The sequence below is a fragment of the Harpia harpyja genome, chromosome 3, assembly GCF_026419915.1.
Source record: "Harpia harpyja isolate bHarHar1 chromosome 3, bHarHar1 primary haplotype, whole genome shotgun sequence".
NCBI classification, from domain to species: Eukaryota; Metazoa; Chordata; class Aves; order Accipitriformes; family Accipitridae; genus Harpia; species Harpia harpyja.
In genome coordinates, this window is record NC_068942.1 from 44254380 (window position 1) to 44271597 (window position 17218).

The following is a 17218-nucleotide window of genomic DNA, read 5'->3' on the forward strand; positions in this document are numbered from 1 at the left end:
GAGGTTTTGTTTCTAAATCCCATTTAAAACTTCTACCTGAAATTCAACCTCATTCTAATCCTACTCCCGTAGTAGCAAGATTTTTAAATACTGTTATAATCAGATGAGTAACCATGTAAAAGTGACACCTGTTTATCGCACAGATCTAATCTTCAGGTTTTGAGTTAATTTAGGCTCTACCAAAATACATGTTAGAAAAAATGTGTTTGACTTTTTTTGGGTCTCAGTCTTCTAAAGCTAAGCATTGTGCTAGACAAATTAGATTATCAATTTTATATACAAAATAAACTTGATTGCTAACCAAGCTCCAGCTACAGAACGCTCATTACTGCTGGAAAAGCACATGACTGATGGAGTTTGACATCTCAAATTAACATACACCTGTCCAACAGCTGAGCATTTTCAGTTACATAATAGGGAATCAGAGAAATAAAACCTGCAAATCGTTTGAGGTCTTCCAACAGATTCACCATTAACATCTACACTTTCAGAAAATCAAACTGCAGTTTAAAGCCCTGCAAGTACCCAAATCCCTGATCGTGCAGGAGGGCACTGCTTCTATTTTACAGGGGTGAGAGATATGCCATCTCAACTGTGACTCAATTGAAGGGTGAAAAGCATGAGGGACAAACCGAACAAAAATTGCTGTGCCACCATTGCCCAAATTAAGAGTGTAGCAGCAGTCCTCTATCCCGCCCCCCACCATTACCATGTGGGAAATCAAATTGCAGCTAACATACTAGCCACTGGCCACATGAATAAACACCTGCTCTCATCAAGTTCATTACAATATGAAAACATAAAAAGCGTAGTCACTGGCAGATGACTCTGCCTCTTAATTTCCTGAGGGAAAAAGAAGCCACTGTTTAAGCTTCTTCAGTATCTCACTGACAAAGCCAGAATCAGATTCCCAAGCAGTCCAAAGCTTCTCAACAAGCAGCAGCATCCCTTTACAGTCATTTGAGAAAGGAGGATCAAGTGGTTGTTTTCAAAAGATAAACCAGAAACAGGACAGAAACTGCATGCACACGTACAAGGGAGAGAACAGGGGCAAAGCACTAATTCTGTGATAGCTGAAACCAGTCTCTACAGAGTAATAGAAAGAAGTTTGCTGTAAGAGGCTTGAGAGCACCTTGGACAAGCACTGGGCTGAGCAACGCTCAGACTAGCCTTTCACTGCTGTTCAGATGAAGAGTTTGGTAACCGATTCCTATCTCATCGCAGAGCAGACAAACATTTCCTGGGTCCTTCCATAATGGGGGACAGAGAGGAGAAGGGAAGAAAAACATTCCTTCTGCATTCAAAGCAATACTTCTATGACAGAAGAAAAAACACATCCAGTTTTTGAATGGCACTGCTGAGGGTGAGGGCAGGCAGCAGAGCTGCTGCCTGCACTCACAGCATGAGGCAAGGCTCCAAACCCTGGCTGCACTCAGGTGCTCCTTGTAAACACTGTAAAACCAGCTAAATAAACTGTTCCAAGCCAGTAGGTCATCTGGTCTGACCCAGAGAGAAGCCGCAGTGTCACACAGCAATCCTTTAATCAAGCCTTTCCTCTGTTTGAGCCATTGAGGCTCGTCTAGAAAGTCCTCTAAACCCAAGTTAGTGGCGCACAATCGGCACAAACTGGCCTGACGGCTATTTATCCTAACTCTAAGTGGTGATGCCTCTGTTCTGGTTTAAATGTCTTGCTGTACTGCTCAGACCCTGGATCTTGTCATACCTTCTGCTAGATTAAGAGTCCGCTGACTATTGTCAGAAGCCTGCCTCTCCTTTACAGAAAATTTTAGGGAGCTATGAATCGGTCTGTATCTTAAGTTTGAGCTTCTTTGGGACTGCAACCCCTTAAATAATTTTTGTCACTTTTTGTGTTCCCTGCTCATACTTATTTCTTCCCAAATGATATTGTGCAGACAAATATTCCCACCAGGGCTTTATGCAGCAGCCATCTCCCTCACCTCCCTGCACCATTCAAGAAATGCTTGCTCCACAGGAATTTCACTATTCATATAACCAGGGAAAGAAGTTACCTGTGGCAAAAGAATCTTAGCCATGGTCAAGGGCATTCCCCACACACTCTCTGGCACAGATACTATTTTTAGCTCAGGAGAGGGATCCCCAAGAGATACTCTCTGCTTCTGACACAGAACGTGACCCTTTGAAGTTGGGAATGATCTTACATTGTCACTTTCCTTAAGGATGTCCACTCCTGGTTTAAGAATCTGTTCCTTTGCTCTCTTGACTGGTACTTCTTTGAGGAAATGCCATATATAACCAACGTTGCTACCTCCTTACCCGTCTATGGCTTATCTTTAGCTCAATATACAAACGAGAAACACAATGAAAGTTGCAGGAAGAAAAGAAGTACGTAAGTAGCAGACAAATCTGCAGAGCAGTATTCACTGAGAGCTCCAGCTACAGTCTTTTATAGAAGGGATGTCTTAATAAAAAAAGCCAGAACCATGTACTAATTAAAGCCCAGATTCTTTATGAAGAAAGAGTTCCTTTAATCTAGCAAGACAGACTGTGTTCTTTCCTTCTGAAAGGAGAGGTTAAGTCCTTGAGAGCTTAGTATTGCTAGAGTACGAGCACTGAATAATGGAATAATAGACAGCATCCAGGGAATGCAGGACATGTCTACACAGTGCCCTGCAGCACTGTGCTGCATTAAGAAATGGGTTTGTAATTCTGCCCAGCATCATGCTACACTAGCCAATGCAGAGGAGCAGACTTGGATCATGAAGTCACACCAAAGCCTGAGAAGGTTCCCCATGTCTTCAGAAAAGGGTCTGTTTGTGAGACTTAGGAGAAAGCAGTACTTTGTACATGCATTAGCATAGCACAGAATGAAACTATTACTATGGACCGTAATACAGAGCCCTCTTTCCAAACAGACCTGTATTACCAGATGTGCAAGTGCTCTGGAAGCTATCTGACAACAGAAAACTGCTCTGATAAAGTCAGCCCACTCACTGATCCCGTCATAAGATGACAGGACTGACTGATGCACTTGCTTGAAGAGAAATCTCAGTGCTGCATCGTAACTGCACCAGCAGCCGCAGTTTTCAGACCCCTAAACTCAAAGAAACTCTTCAAGGAGACTTGCTCTCAGCCACTTGTATGCAGACTTGCAAGGAAAAGAAACCACAGCTAGACAGTGGAAGGTGGCGGCAAATAGCAAGACACCCCACAAAAAGCCCCACAAGACTACAGCCCCAAAGCAGGGTTAACATTATTCATGTTCATAGTAATCTGAAACGGATCCCGTTTCAGACCTCAGCAACGTTTTCTAAAAAACTGCTTGGAGGAAAACTATGAAGAATGCAAGTCTCTCTCAGCCCATGGCAACAAGCCCAATGGCACTAGGCAGCAAAAGAAAGTGTGCAGATTACCCAATAGAGCCTGTTGTTTATGAAGAACAGATCACAGCAGGTTAAGTGCAGCATGGAAAGGGAATGGCATTTATGCAAAATACAGCATAACAGCAAAAAGGAGAGAGTAAGTCTTGGGAATAGAAACTGGTTTTAGTCTTGTCCAATTTTGCACAACAGTACATGACCTCAGTTTTATACAATTAATCAAATTATGCATATCAAACAAACATTCTTATGTTGTGAATAACTCAAAATTTTATCTGCATGCTTATATTACTGTGGGCTAAGTGCAGAGAACTTTCATTATAGGAAGTAATATTCCCCACAGACTGAAATATAAAGAAATAGCAATTCCAGAGCAATTCATCAGGTCTGCTCCCATTTACAGTCATCCCATCATGCCTGCAATGCCACCACCTCTTCCACGCTGCAAATCCATGCCACATTTTTAGATGTGTAAGCAGTGCTAAAAAGGGATTTGATAAGATCTTTGCAATACACAAACTCCCAGAATAAGGGAAGCAGCACACATGGTGCATAGAAACAGTTATGAAAACCAGTGAATTGACAGGTGCCTGCTCCTCTTCATGCAGTACACAAACCCCATTACAACTAGCCATGTCTAGGAAAACTGGCCATCCAAGCAATAGAATCAGTGGCAACATTTCTTTTTGGTCTAGATTTTACAGACAATGAAAAAAAAGACAGATTATACAAGTGTTTAAAACACACAGGATGTCTAACACCGGGTTTAAATGCAAGCCAAACCAAGGTCTTTGCCTTCAGGCCCTCGTCCCTTTCACCCTTGTTACCACATCTAACTGTTGGGTCTCAGAGCCAGGTGCCCTGCAGGGAAGGAGGAGGAAGAGGAGATAAGGATGGTCTCCCCTCTGCAGCTGCTGCCCCATGCAGCACATGCTGTGGGTCACAGAACAGCAGAGTAGCTATGTTCTCTTCACCATCCTACAAGCACCATCCAATTTGCAGTGGATCCACCCCCAAATTCACACAGTTTTGCACTGTATGCAATTCCAGGAGCTGGAAAGGGCAGACTTGAGCTGCTTTCAGAGGAACAGCCTCACTTAGTGCTACTTTCAGTGTTTACCCATAGTGATTGCAATTTAGTTTCTAATCAAGAGGGTGATGCTAAACCACAAAAGCAATAGTTCAATCTGGTTAAGACCAAGCAGGTTCTGTGAACATACAGTTACCACTACCAAATGCAGCTCCCAAACCTGCACTGTTCGTGTTTTTCACTACTGCAAAACTTTCAAGAATTTCCAACAATTAATTAGACAAAAACGCAGATCTTGAAGTCTGATGGCAAGGACAATGTTATGGGCCTGAACGCCTACTGTGTATGCAACTACAAAAAAGAGGCTCAGCTCAAGACCTGAAAGCAAGTCATCCACATCTTGAGTGAGTGCTATAACAATTAAGACATTTCATATTCTAAATACATGCATGCATCTTTGTTTCCCCTCTGATCAGAATTTTTATTTTACCCAAAATATTCCTCCAATAACAGTTACATAGAAGGGGGGGAAGCTGTTGAAAAAATTTCCTTAGCCAACTCTACATACAGGGTATACCCTGAAGTGTATGCATCTGTTTAGATTCTTTTTGCGATGGGGGTGCAAAGTTGAAAAGCATGGTGGGTATTCCTCCTAGAAACTTCGTTGAGAGATGCTGCTCTGTTCTGGACTTCCCAGCTGAGATTTTGGAGTTTGGATGGAGCAGCTCTCTGGTATTGAACCAGAATAAACCAGTAACAGTTCAGAGCTGACTTCAGCAATGCCTCAGGGACTTCAAGAACTGGCGTACACAGCTTCCCTGCAGAGCAGAACCCAGGGGTGCCAAATCTCTGCACAAGTGATGCAGTATCCAAACCACCTCCACCAGATGAGATCTATTCATGAGTTGCTGGAAGCAAAAACTGTTTAGACTGTTCACCAAAATTCTAATTTTTATATGTCCTTTCAAAAATCAAAGTTTAATTAATTTGGACTACAAGCTAAAGGAAATATTTGTCTCAAATGCAGGCTGAAACCAGTTAGCTTCCTTGGACATTTTCGTCCACATCTTATGCGGGGACAATGACCTTAAATGCTGCAATATAAACGATGAAGCTGGTTCCTGAGGTATGTGGAACACGGGGTATTTTTACGATCCAAGGAATGATACAAATATTTCAGTTAATTCCAGCTACAAAGGGATCAGAGGCTTCCTTCATCATGCCAGGTAAAACAAGAGCATTTTAGTGTTCACAGATAGGACTGAACAGAGGAAGAATGTGAAATACTGCTTGGCTGCCAGCTGAAAACACACGATTTTTGTAAGCAGTTTCATGTTGCCCCTCCACTGGCAACCCACACTGGCCAGGGAATGTGCAGGAAGGAGGCCTAGCAACTGCTCTGCCATCCAAACACCAGTACCAACCTTCCAAATAAACCTGTCTGGAACAAAGCTTTATCAACTGCACTCTCAGTCCAGCTTATTAAGATAAAATTTTCACCTGCACCCCATACTTTACTCTCCAAGAGGTTGATGGACAGGTGGACAAACATTGTCAAGTCAGCTTTCCTTCCCCCTTTTTTCTTGAACTATAAAGTTTAACATGGAACACTTAGTTGGCCCACTGTGCTAGGTTTTATAAGTATTCCCCTCCAGCGCCAACATAACCTGAGTAGCTCTACACAAAATCAGATTTCAACAACTGAGAGTGTAGTTAGACTGCAAGAAACTACAGCCACCACCTCTCTTACCCCCACCTTCCCAAGATGGTCCACATTGTACACAAATACGATGCTGCTCCAAAGAAGTATGCAAAGTTGGCAGGATGGATAAGACTTTTCTCGCTTCACCATTAAAAAACAAAAACAAAACAAAAACACTCCCACACACCAGATAATGGGAGGGTAAGGTGGGGGGGGGGGGGGGGAATAAAAATTTTTGGTGGGTTATCACAAAAAACAAATCTTCCCTCTCCTCTTCCCCCAGGCATCACAAAGTGTTTGAACCAACCCCAAAGCTTTTTGTCTTTCTCATCTTTTTGAAGCCAATATTGATTATATTTTGGAAATTTTTTTACCTTCAAAAGGCTTTGCAAACAATAACTAATGAATTCTAAAATTTCTCTGAGGCACAAGATCTCTAGAGCACTGCTAGATATAGGGAAGCTAAGACAAAAAAAGGTGTGTGATTTACCTAAGTTCACAAAGTAGAGGTCATCAGGGTTGCAGGATTTTGGCTTTTGAGATGCATGTCAAACTGAGCAGACAGCATACCCCTCCTACCTGTTAGGGAACTGCACATGAGCCATTTTTAAGTCAGTTTAGTTAGCACTGGGACACTACTCAGCATGCTAGTGGTAACAGAACCAAGTATCACTCTTCATTTCTACCCTGCCTTGGCAAACTACTCTTCCTCTCAAAATCTCCTTCATGAAGGCTTTCTCTTTGCCATAAGTACTTCAACTTCTCTGTAATTCAGTAGGACCTCCCGCAGTCCAGCTATTTCTGAAGGATGCTCAGTGACCAGGACTGACTATTCATTTTTGGCAGATATTAAAGGCCAACAAACCATAAGCCTTCTCTGCTACCCCTGCCTGAGATAATTGCTTCTCAAGAGAAGCAGCGTTATGAAACAGTCTACAATCCCAGCACATCATTTAGTTCAGCAAGTGAACAGTGAAGAATCAAAAACCCAGACAAAGCAGTCTCATCACCTTTCTGCCAGACCCCCAAACCACAACAGGGCATAGAACAGGAAGAAGGAGTCTGTCACTAACAAGTACCCTGCAGAGGGAAGAGGCTCAATAGACCACTCTTTTTTGCTGGGATAGATGAAGCACAGGTAACAGCAGAAGCAGCTTGGTCCACCCTGTTCTGTGTGAGCCATAGCTCTCTTTGCAGCTCATCTTCAGGGAAAAATTGGCCTCCCCTGCAACTTGTTTTTGTTTCTGTGCTGTACTGGAGGTTGATGCCATTTGTTTTTGTGCTACATTGGAGGTGGATGCCATTACATATGTATGTGTCTTAAGGTACAGTGTCTGAATCAAAGCTTCCAGTTGGTTAAACAAGTCCCCAGCTTTTAACACTTTCACCTGAGTAACTGAGTGAGAGTGTGCACCCATGCTGCTATCATCACTTGGCTCATATCTTAACAGTGAATCTCCTGCAGCCACTGGGAGCCTGGCTGAAGGAAGCCAATAGAAATTTTACCTGTGTAAATGATCCATCCTCATTGCATTCTGGGATGAAGACTGCTTCCTGGGGCTTCTTTGCCTGTTCCAGTGCTTGAGCTCTCTCTAATCGACACTTGCTTTGGCCAGCATCTACAAAGAGACAAGCAAAATCCACTTAGATTGCAAACACCATTTGGCCTCTTCAAAAGCTACCAGATGCACCATGCAGCTGCAGGGGGGAAAAAAAAAAACCCAAACAAACAAATATAAGGCATCAAGGACCATTACTTGCACACTAACAAGGCAGCTATGGAGTTAGCACTCATGATCCCTGTCGTGGTTTAAGCACTAAGCACCACGCAGCCGCTCACTCACTCCCCCCGCACCCAGTGGGATGGGGGAGAAAATCGGGAAAAGAAGTAAAACTCGTGGGTTGAGATAAGAACAGTTTAATAGAACAGAAAAGAAAAAAACTAATAATGATAATCGTGACACGAATAATACTAAAAGAATTGGAATATACAAGTGATGCACAATGCAATTGCTCACCACCCACCAACTGATGCCCAGTTAGTCCCCAAGAGGCGATCCCCCCCAGCCTCACTCCCCCCAGTTTATATACTGGGCATGACATCACATGGTATGGAATACCCCCTTTGGCCAGTTTGGGTCAGCTGCCCTGGCTGAGTCCCCTCCCAACTTCTTGTGCCCCTCCAGCCTTCTTGCTGGCTGGGCACAAGAAGCTGAAAAATCCTTGACTTTAGACTAAACACTACTTAGCAACAACTGAAAACATCAGTGTTATTAACATTCTTCACATACTGAACTCAAAACATAGCACTATACCAGCTACTAGGAAGACAATTAACTTTATCCCAGCTGAAACCAGGACAATCCCAAAGACAAGTATGAACCTAGACAATCAAACTATGAGCCAGTTAATGAAGAGCTGCCTAATTTCCTAGGCAATAGTTTTTATGTCATCCAAGGGCTCTGGAAGCTTCTTCCAACAAGTGCTGGAGCACAATGTCCATGCAGTGAAAGGCCTTCCTGGAGGGAGTTGTGTTTGTGTTAAAATTAATAGCCTGAAACTGGATGGCTGAGCATAAGCCAAGTAATTCAGGCCCAGAAGTGAGTAACGTGGAAGAAGGGATAACCCCAGCAAAGCTTCTTCTCTGAGCAACATTCACAGTAAGATGCTAAAATAACCAGCCACCCATCTGAACTTCCACCTTTGTGTGGTTCAGATAAGGTAGATATGCCATTGCCTGTACTTTCCTGAAACCCAGCTTCTACCTCTAGTCCAGCACTTACAGCCAGGTGTGCATTATACTTTTTCGTATCAGTTACTCACTTTGCTGCCAAGAAAAAACACTGCTCTGCAAGCAGAGCTTGAAAGGGTTAAGATCTCAGCTCTGCACTTACTTCAGATGACGGCAGCATGTAGCATGACCTTAACCCCTTCCAGGTCCAGCTCACTGTTACAAAGCATAGACCCAGATTAAGTCTAACACTGATGACTGATGAGTCAAAGAGGAGAGTTCTGCCCTGCAGAGATACAGATTGACTCAGTGTTTACATGTAAAAACATGATGTCTAACAATACTCCTGTTCAGTCTAGAAAGAGAAGAAAAACAGTAAACATCTGTTTCCACAGGACTGTGACACAGGTACTAGCACCTTCTTTGTTTTCCCATGAATCCACTGACTGAAAGATTTTCAGTGCAGAAACTGCAAAATCTGGTCTTCGGAATCTTTCAGCAGCACCACAGAGAGTGATCAAGGTTAAATCCCCATCCTACCAGGCACAGAAATCACATTGGTTAACAAAAAAAATTCCACTAGATCCCTGAAGATCCCATATTCTGCTTCTCAGATCACATGAACTTCAACAACAGAATCATCAACACCAGCACTGAATTAGAAAGCCAGTCTGGGTTCTCAGATCAACTGAATTCACATCGCATGGCAATAGAAATGATTTCCATCTAAGCATATCTAGATGCAGAAACCAATGACAACGCTGTAAATAGTTTTGATAAAGACAAAGACCAAGCAGTACAAGACAAATACTTTATTTATACAACTGATGACTCAAGAGACTAAGTTTCTGGTTTGTCAACACAGTTTCATTTTAAACATATCACATTACTCTCCAAGAAGGATTTCACAAGTCTTCTGAGATTATGGAAATCAAACCCTTCTCTTTGGAAAAAGTCATTATCCATACCAAGAGCGTTCAGCAGAGATACCTGTAGCTTAGGCACTGGGTTACAAAGCAAGAGTGCCTATATCAACTCTGCCACTGACCCACTGAGTGACTACGAGTCAGTCACCTCACCTCACTCTGACCTTGTGTCCCTTCTGATCCTATGTCACTCTCATCTTTAGACTGTAATTTGTGGGGTGTTTGCATAATGGCCTTGAGCATGTGGAGCTTTGATCTCAGGTGGACCTATTATGAGCTTGTATAAAGAGCAAGATTGTTACAGAATGAAAAGACTTTCTTGAATAAAATTTACATTGAATTTAGAGAAGCAGTATTTGTTTTTCTAATTAGCCATGGCATAACCTCCAAGCTGGAATATCCTTTTTTCCCCCTGCTTGCCAAAGTGATTAGATGATCAGACCTTGTTTGCACACCTCCACTGGAGAACGGTCCTGCCAGCAGTACTGACCCTTCCAACACATGCTCGTTCTTTCAGCTGAAAAGGAAGCCCTGGCAATACTGTTAACTGGAACACCTAACTATCACCTGCAGATCTCCTGTTCAAGCTTAAGAGTCTAATCTTGCTTGGCACAACACAGGACATTATTACAAAAACAGATGGTGTGGCTGCACCTTCTGTTTTATAGCTAGCTGTCTGACTAAAAACACCTTCAAGTTCTGCTTCACAGGAGACAACTAAGTAGCAAAAAAATCAGCATAGATTATGCAGATCTGCAAGTATAAGGAAAGAAAGGAAAAAAGAGCACTACGAATTTCTCACATGACTAACAATCAAACCACAGATTCACAAATGAAAGTGTGTTTTCTAGTCTCTCAGTCTGAGGATACAGGACTGCAGACAGGCATATCTGGTTCCTCTCCTGAACATAAAACAGAAGCGTAAAGCGTTTCCACATAGCATCTACTTTAATGCTGGTGCACTCACAACTACATGACTGAAACTGGATGCTTCACCACGTAGCTGGTAGGAACAAAGATTTTGTGGTATCCCGTGTAGTACAAATACATCAGGAGCCCAGGCAGAAGGGATCTTTGCCCAATTTGTCTAACGAGCAGACAAACATGCACACAATCAAGCCCTTACTATAAGGAGAAGATAATAGAAACATGTTACTGCTAAGGCGGGACTATGTCCCTCCTGGCAATTTTAACTGGCTTTTATAGATTGAACTCTCTACTACCACCCAGTAGACCACACTGTGCAGCACATCACCACTACACCACAGCACTTAAGAGCTCATCATTGTTGCAGCATCCTCTTTTACAATTCAACCCTTGGCTCAAGTGATGTCTCTTCGCAAATTGCTGCTGAAGTGCGAGAAGACAGACAATTTTTCTCCTGTTCATGAACACTCACCCCTGATTACTTCTCCCATCCTCCTTCATTGATTTCCAAAGGTCATGCCAGTCCTTTTACAGCCTTGACTTGGAACAACTACCTATATACCAGACTGGCTGAAGAGGTGTGTGCATACCGTTATCTTTTTTGTCTGTCATTTCACAGTTCAGTTCCAGTAAAAACAGTGCCTTTAATATCAACATTTACCAGTTTGTTTTTAAAAGGACTGTCAATCCTTCTCTTCCTCACTCCACAGGCTGGTATTTTTATAATGTTTGCATCAACATGTGATTTCAGTGGGATGATTTCACCTTACTATTTTTGCTTTGTTAATTAGAAAATGTAAAATATTACATAAGTGCCAAGTGTTAAAAAGTAGCTGCCAAATAGCTTACCCCAAATAAGATGCATTACAGATTTTACTAAAGCCTGATGTTATGATGTAGATTCCTATACCCTATTCTGCATTTTGATTGTTTACCTGAGTGTTTCAGCACTTTTTCTTCCCTCTTAAAAATGTTCTCTGGAATATCAAACACCAAGCTTATAAAACAGAATGGCATTAATGCATTCCAGTTTCACAGTTCAGACAGACTAAATAGGACTTTCTCCCTTCCCTTACATAAGGAGAAAAAACAAACCAGGATGACTTTTTTAAAAGCAGAGCTGTTTAATAATTTGACTTTAAATATCTTCAAACTTAGGACAGATTTACTGCAGCTCAGAAAGCTGCCTTTTAAAGAAAATTCATTCTCAAGTTGGTAGATGGCAACTAGGAGATAGTAAACTACAAGTGATGTTTTTTACATCTGTGGCCTAATCTGCAGAATGCAGGTGCACATAATTTTGGATTTTGCAATGAAGTTGGCTAGTTACCACAGCTGATCTTATCCATGAACAGTTTATTCAAATGAGACCACCATGTCCCTCATAATATACACAGTGCACTCCTGAATAGGCCCCAAGAATTCCAGCATCCTCTCTTCAACAGGCAGAGGCAGTTTTGACACCACACAACATCATGGTATAAAGACCCAGGCTATCCTAATGATGCAAAGTAAAACATCTCCAGGCATCCACATAACACTAGCAGCAAATCTATATGACACAACTACAAAAATCTACCTATTTAATTTTAATTCTACTTAGTTTCTATCAAAAGCTCAAAGTGTAAAAATTGATCCAAGCAGCTTTTGAACTATTTCTAGTTCCATTAGGTAACTGTCTCACATACAGGCCAGGTCCCCACCAGGCACAAAGCAGTCCAGCTACACTGAAGTCAGCAGATTCATACCCATTTACTCCAGCCAATGATCTGTGTCTTTGCATAAAACAGGCAAAAATGGAATCCGAGCAAACTACAAAAACATGCCCATCTGTCCCACAGGGTATCAATCATTCTCCACTCTCCCCATTATCTTCCACTTCATTTCTGACAAGTCCTACACCTGGAATCTTCAACTTCTTTCCTTTCATGCTGACGTGCTTCGCTCCTTTTTTGACACCCACATACAACTTCTACTCCAGAGTTCCCTAACTTATTTGGAGCATACTTAAAAACACGCCTAAATTTGCAAAACGATTGAAAGCGTCATTTCAGTTTGTATTGACTAATTGCTGCCAACGAGGGACCCGCTTTATTCTCCCTTGTCTAGGAATAAGACAGTTCAAAGACAAAACACATGGATCTAGCAGATGGACACACATACAAAAAAGAGTGATTTCAAAATATCATCTCCTGTCCAACGAGAACAGTAGGTAGAGGAGAAAGATTACCTTCAAACAACCCATCACTAGTCAGAAGGAGACCTTCCTTTCCAGCGCATTAGCCAAAAGTTGTGTTCATCCAGGTGTCCCAGGAGATGGGTTGAAGACCGCTGTTACAATTCCCATCCGTAACTTACAGATAGGTTCATTCTATATAGTGACTTGTGATCTAAGAACAAGCTCTATACCAGCAGACTTTCAAAAGCAACCATCATAATTCTAAAGGGAAGTTTTTAGAACACTGCCACCCCCCCCGTTTTTTTTAATTGAATAGGCCAAACAAGTTTCTAGAAACCAACCAGTTGACATAGAACTTAAATGTGTTTTAAGCCACAGACATCCAATATACCCTAACAATCACTGCATAATCTTGATAGCTTGCCAAGACTCATTTAACAAGTATTTGTCCTTCATCCCTGCAAAGTTTTGAGGCAGAACTCTTATTTGACATCAGATCTTAAGATGCCTGCTGACAAAAGATCCAGGTAGGAGTGCTTGGCTGTGTATTTTACACACAGCTACGCCATCTGGAACTATTCTCTGGAATCTCATCAATGAGGCTCCATTTGTCATGGATGCCGTAGTTTGATCATTTTAAGCTACTCCTGACTTTTAACCCTTTGTGATGTGTGAGTGAGGGTTCGGAGGGAGTTCAGATAATTTAGCGCTGAAGGAATTTCATTGAAAAGCACGTGAGGAAGCTAGCAAGGAGCGAGAGTTGAGTAAGAGTTATAGTTCCCAAAGGGCTAGCAAGATTTCATCTTTAAAGGTCCTTAACTTCTTGAGAGAGAGCAGAGAGCTAAGCTTAATCAAAAAGGTTCTGTTCTCACTATGGAAATGATTCTGCTTGCCTTGGCACAAGCACAGTTCAAGTTATCAGCATATGAAATTGGAAACCTATAGTAATTGGGGGTGCAGAACTATGCCTTGCTGTCCACAATATACTTCCTTCTTTTCCTTATTTTAGTTACCTGTTTCCCCCCCTCAGAGAAGGAAGCACAAGTTAAAATTGCATGTGACTGGGCTCGATGGCCCATGGGATCCCTTCCAGTTCTATGGGAGTTCCCCTGTAGAGCATCTCTGTCATGCAAAAGGAATGAAGGCTGTTCAGGGTAAACCTGGTGCCCTACTGCAGCAATAGAAAATGCTTGAACACTGCTGGTGATACCTTCCTTTGTGCAAGTACAAGATACAGACCTAGCCAGCTGCCTGTAGTTAGGCACACCTGCCGTGCAACTGTTTGTATTTGCCAAGAACAGTGATCTTTATGCACAACTAGAGGTCATATTCCTAATGCAAGTAGAAAAACAAAATACCTTTCAATAGCAGCACACAAAAATTACCAGCAAGGTTAAATTTGAATGTAATAGTTAAAACACTATTCCTACTTCCTAGGGATTCATGGGAGTGTTAGTGGGTTAAAAGCAAGACTTGCAGTTGTCAAACACTCCCGGGTTATTAGGTAGTGTATAGTACCACAGGGTAAGAGGAAAATGGAAAGGAGAACGTGAGTAGTTTCAGCTAAACATTTCAGTTGTGTCTGAGAGAGCAGAAAGAAAAGTATACTCTACCTATGCTTAAGACAAAAACGTCTTTAGTTACTTCTTTGGAACCCTTTGTAATCACGATATAAAGTAGGCTGTGTAGTTTGGCATTCAACATTTTCTCCACTTCCAGAAACAGATACTTTTGCATATGGATGTACCACATTTCAGATCCCATGTTTTAAGTGACTGAACAGTGCCAGTTTATATGCCAATATCAGCTGTGGAGTTGCTTATCTAAGCCACTCTGCTCAAGTGATGAAAGCAAAAGCAGGACTCCCACTCTACTGCCGCTTACTGTGATACTCAAAAATGCATCACTTGCAAGAACAGTCCAACTGCCTCTTGGGCCCTGGGAAAAAAGCTTCTGGGATTCCAGTACTCAGAAAGCAGCATGATTCAAAGGTCTTTTTCTATGCTATGGGAGAGAAGCTGCCATAAAGCAACCCAGCAGTGGTGAGGGGAAAAAAAAAAAAAAAAAGAAAAAAATCATACAAGTAAGTTTTTTTCCAATGAGAAACTGTTTAAAAGAGAGCAATATTTGAGGTCATGCTCATAATTCACCTAAACTATAAAGCTTGTCAATATTTTGAAAAGGGATTTCCATTTTAGAACAAGTAATTCTGACAAAGATACATTTTTATAATAGTAAAAAAAGCCTTCATAAACAAAAGCCAGGCTTAAACGAATGCTTATTTATCCTTCCACAGGGATTTTAATGAGTTTCTCCTGTCACTTTAACCAATTGCTAAAAACATCTGTGCCATCTGCCCTCTGAGTCAATTGTGCTCTCAGAAAATGCACTGAACTTGATTTTTCACTTCACTGCAGAAGCAAGCCATTTGTGTGACAAGACACCAGTATTCCTTAAAAAAGTTTCAACTTCATCTTTAGGCTATACTAAAGAAGAGCTGAATTGAGAGGGAAACAGTATTCTCATTTTTAAGTAGATGTGTAACAGCAAACAGGCAAAAAACAGGCCATGTAAAGCCTTGCATGCATTCTGTCTTCTTAATTAGCTCAGCACAGAAAGGCTGTGTATGTCTGAAAACGGACTGGACATCTAACGTGCAATTCTTCCTCACTCCACATTCCTATCACTCAAAGGTATCTCAGTTCCTCACCAGCACAGGTAGCAAGGAAGATCTCTTTTTTCAGGAGTTGACTTTGCATTTCCATGGGGCCAGCTCCTTCTGCTCTGCAGACACATATTTTGGCCCTTTTTCAGCGATGTCTCTGGCTCCTTTGCCTTCTTTCGTTGATAATTTTGTCGGTTCTTACTCCTGCCACCTAAACCCAGACTCAGATACCCTTGCTCACAAATGCACAATTTCAGTCAGATTACTCACAGAGCACAGTACAAAATTCAAGGGTCTAAGAATCCAGTTTCTTAGGAGGTAGGACTCCCATTCCTCCCCTCAAAGGCATTTGAAAACCACCTACCTTTGCACCGGCCACGATGTGTCACACTCAGACTTGACTCCCGGCATTTGGCTCTCTGGTAGTCGCACATTGACTCGTATGTTCTGCCATCAGAGGCACAGAGGGGTTTGGACTGGGACCTGGAGCAATGCAGGTTACACTGAGGGTCTCTGTCACGGTCGCTTATTAAAAACTGAAGGAAGTGGAAAAAAAAGGAGGGAGGGAGAAAAAAAAAAATATTGGTTTTGTTTGGTTTCCCAAAACAAAGCCCAGTGTATTTTGTTGTTTTTATGACAATAGCAATATGGTCTATAATGCAGTTTAAGCTGCCTACCAAAGCTGACTTTGCCTGAAAGGAACTTAAAATGAAACACGTACATCTTTAAAAAAAAAAAAATTAAGGGTCTTTGCCATTCCATTTTCTTTAATAGAACGGAAACATTACTCACTCCACCTCACCTCTGAAAACATAAAATGTGCAAAGCCAAACACAACCCACGCGGGAAGGGCAATACTGAGTCACAACAGCCCAGCCTGCCCAGCAGCCTACCACAAACAGTATCTGGTACTAGACAATTTTAGTCAGAGGCACAAGACACTTATCGCCAAGGACCGAGGAACCCAAATAACCTATCAAGATTGGCCTTGGTAGTTGAACTATGGATGTGGCCAGCTTTATATCACCAGTTATTTGTTTTTTAAAGCATTACTTATGTCATCTGTGGATACCACCTGCAACAGCACACCTGCACACTCCCAAAGCCACATACTGTTCCTTCCCAATGACATCCTGCCCAGCTGGCAATTGCATTCCATGCATCCCACAATCTAATTGCACACTATGTGAAAAGGTATTTCCTTTCAGAAGTTTGAATTTGTCATCTTTCTGAATACCTCTTCTTCCCAAGCATTCAGTTCGGATGCAGCCTGTTTTATATAAACATGGCACTCCTTGTCAGCCTCTCAATGTGAGCAACCCCAGTCTCTCAATTCCTCTCCCAGAAGACCTCCTCCGTACCACGATCACTGCTGTTTCCCTTCTCTGAAGACAGCCTGGCTTCTGCCTTATCTTTTGGAGATGGGGAAACCCACAATGCGCATGAACGAGTCCCTGTTTTCTGTCTGCTTGTTCCCTGCAAATCCCAACATCTGGCAGTAGTTTACTGTTGTACCCTCAGCTGTATTCTAAGCTGCCTATAGAGACACCGAGGTCTCTTTCCCAAATTCATACTGCCCTCCTGCACACCCCGACTGCCAGTCCTCTTTACATAACCATTGGCATAGAGTTTCGGCAGGACGTGATAGTAGCAGCCCTTTTCACTTCCCATGCTACCCTGCTTACTGGTTAGTCAGTCA

At 42.1% G+C, this 17218-nt stretch overlaps 1 protein-coding gene across 6 annotated transcripts in view; it reads right to left on the reverse strand.

The window, feature by feature from the left end:
- Positions 1-17218, reverse strand: part of SMOC1 (SPARC related modular calcium binding 1) — a 139121-nt gene that overhangs the window by 79031 nt on the left and 42872 nt on the right. For all 6 annotated transcript variants that reach the window (XM_052782337.1, XM_052782340.1, XM_052782339.1 and 3 more), the window contains exons 2-3: positions 15884-16055; positions 7598-7710 (exon numbers count right to left, since the gene is read on the reverse strand). In XM_052782337.1, coding sequence (XP_052638297.1) covers positions 7598-7710; positions 15884-16055 — 285 coding nt within the window. The remainder of the gene's footprint in view (positions 1-7597; positions 7711-15883; positions 16056-17218) is intronic.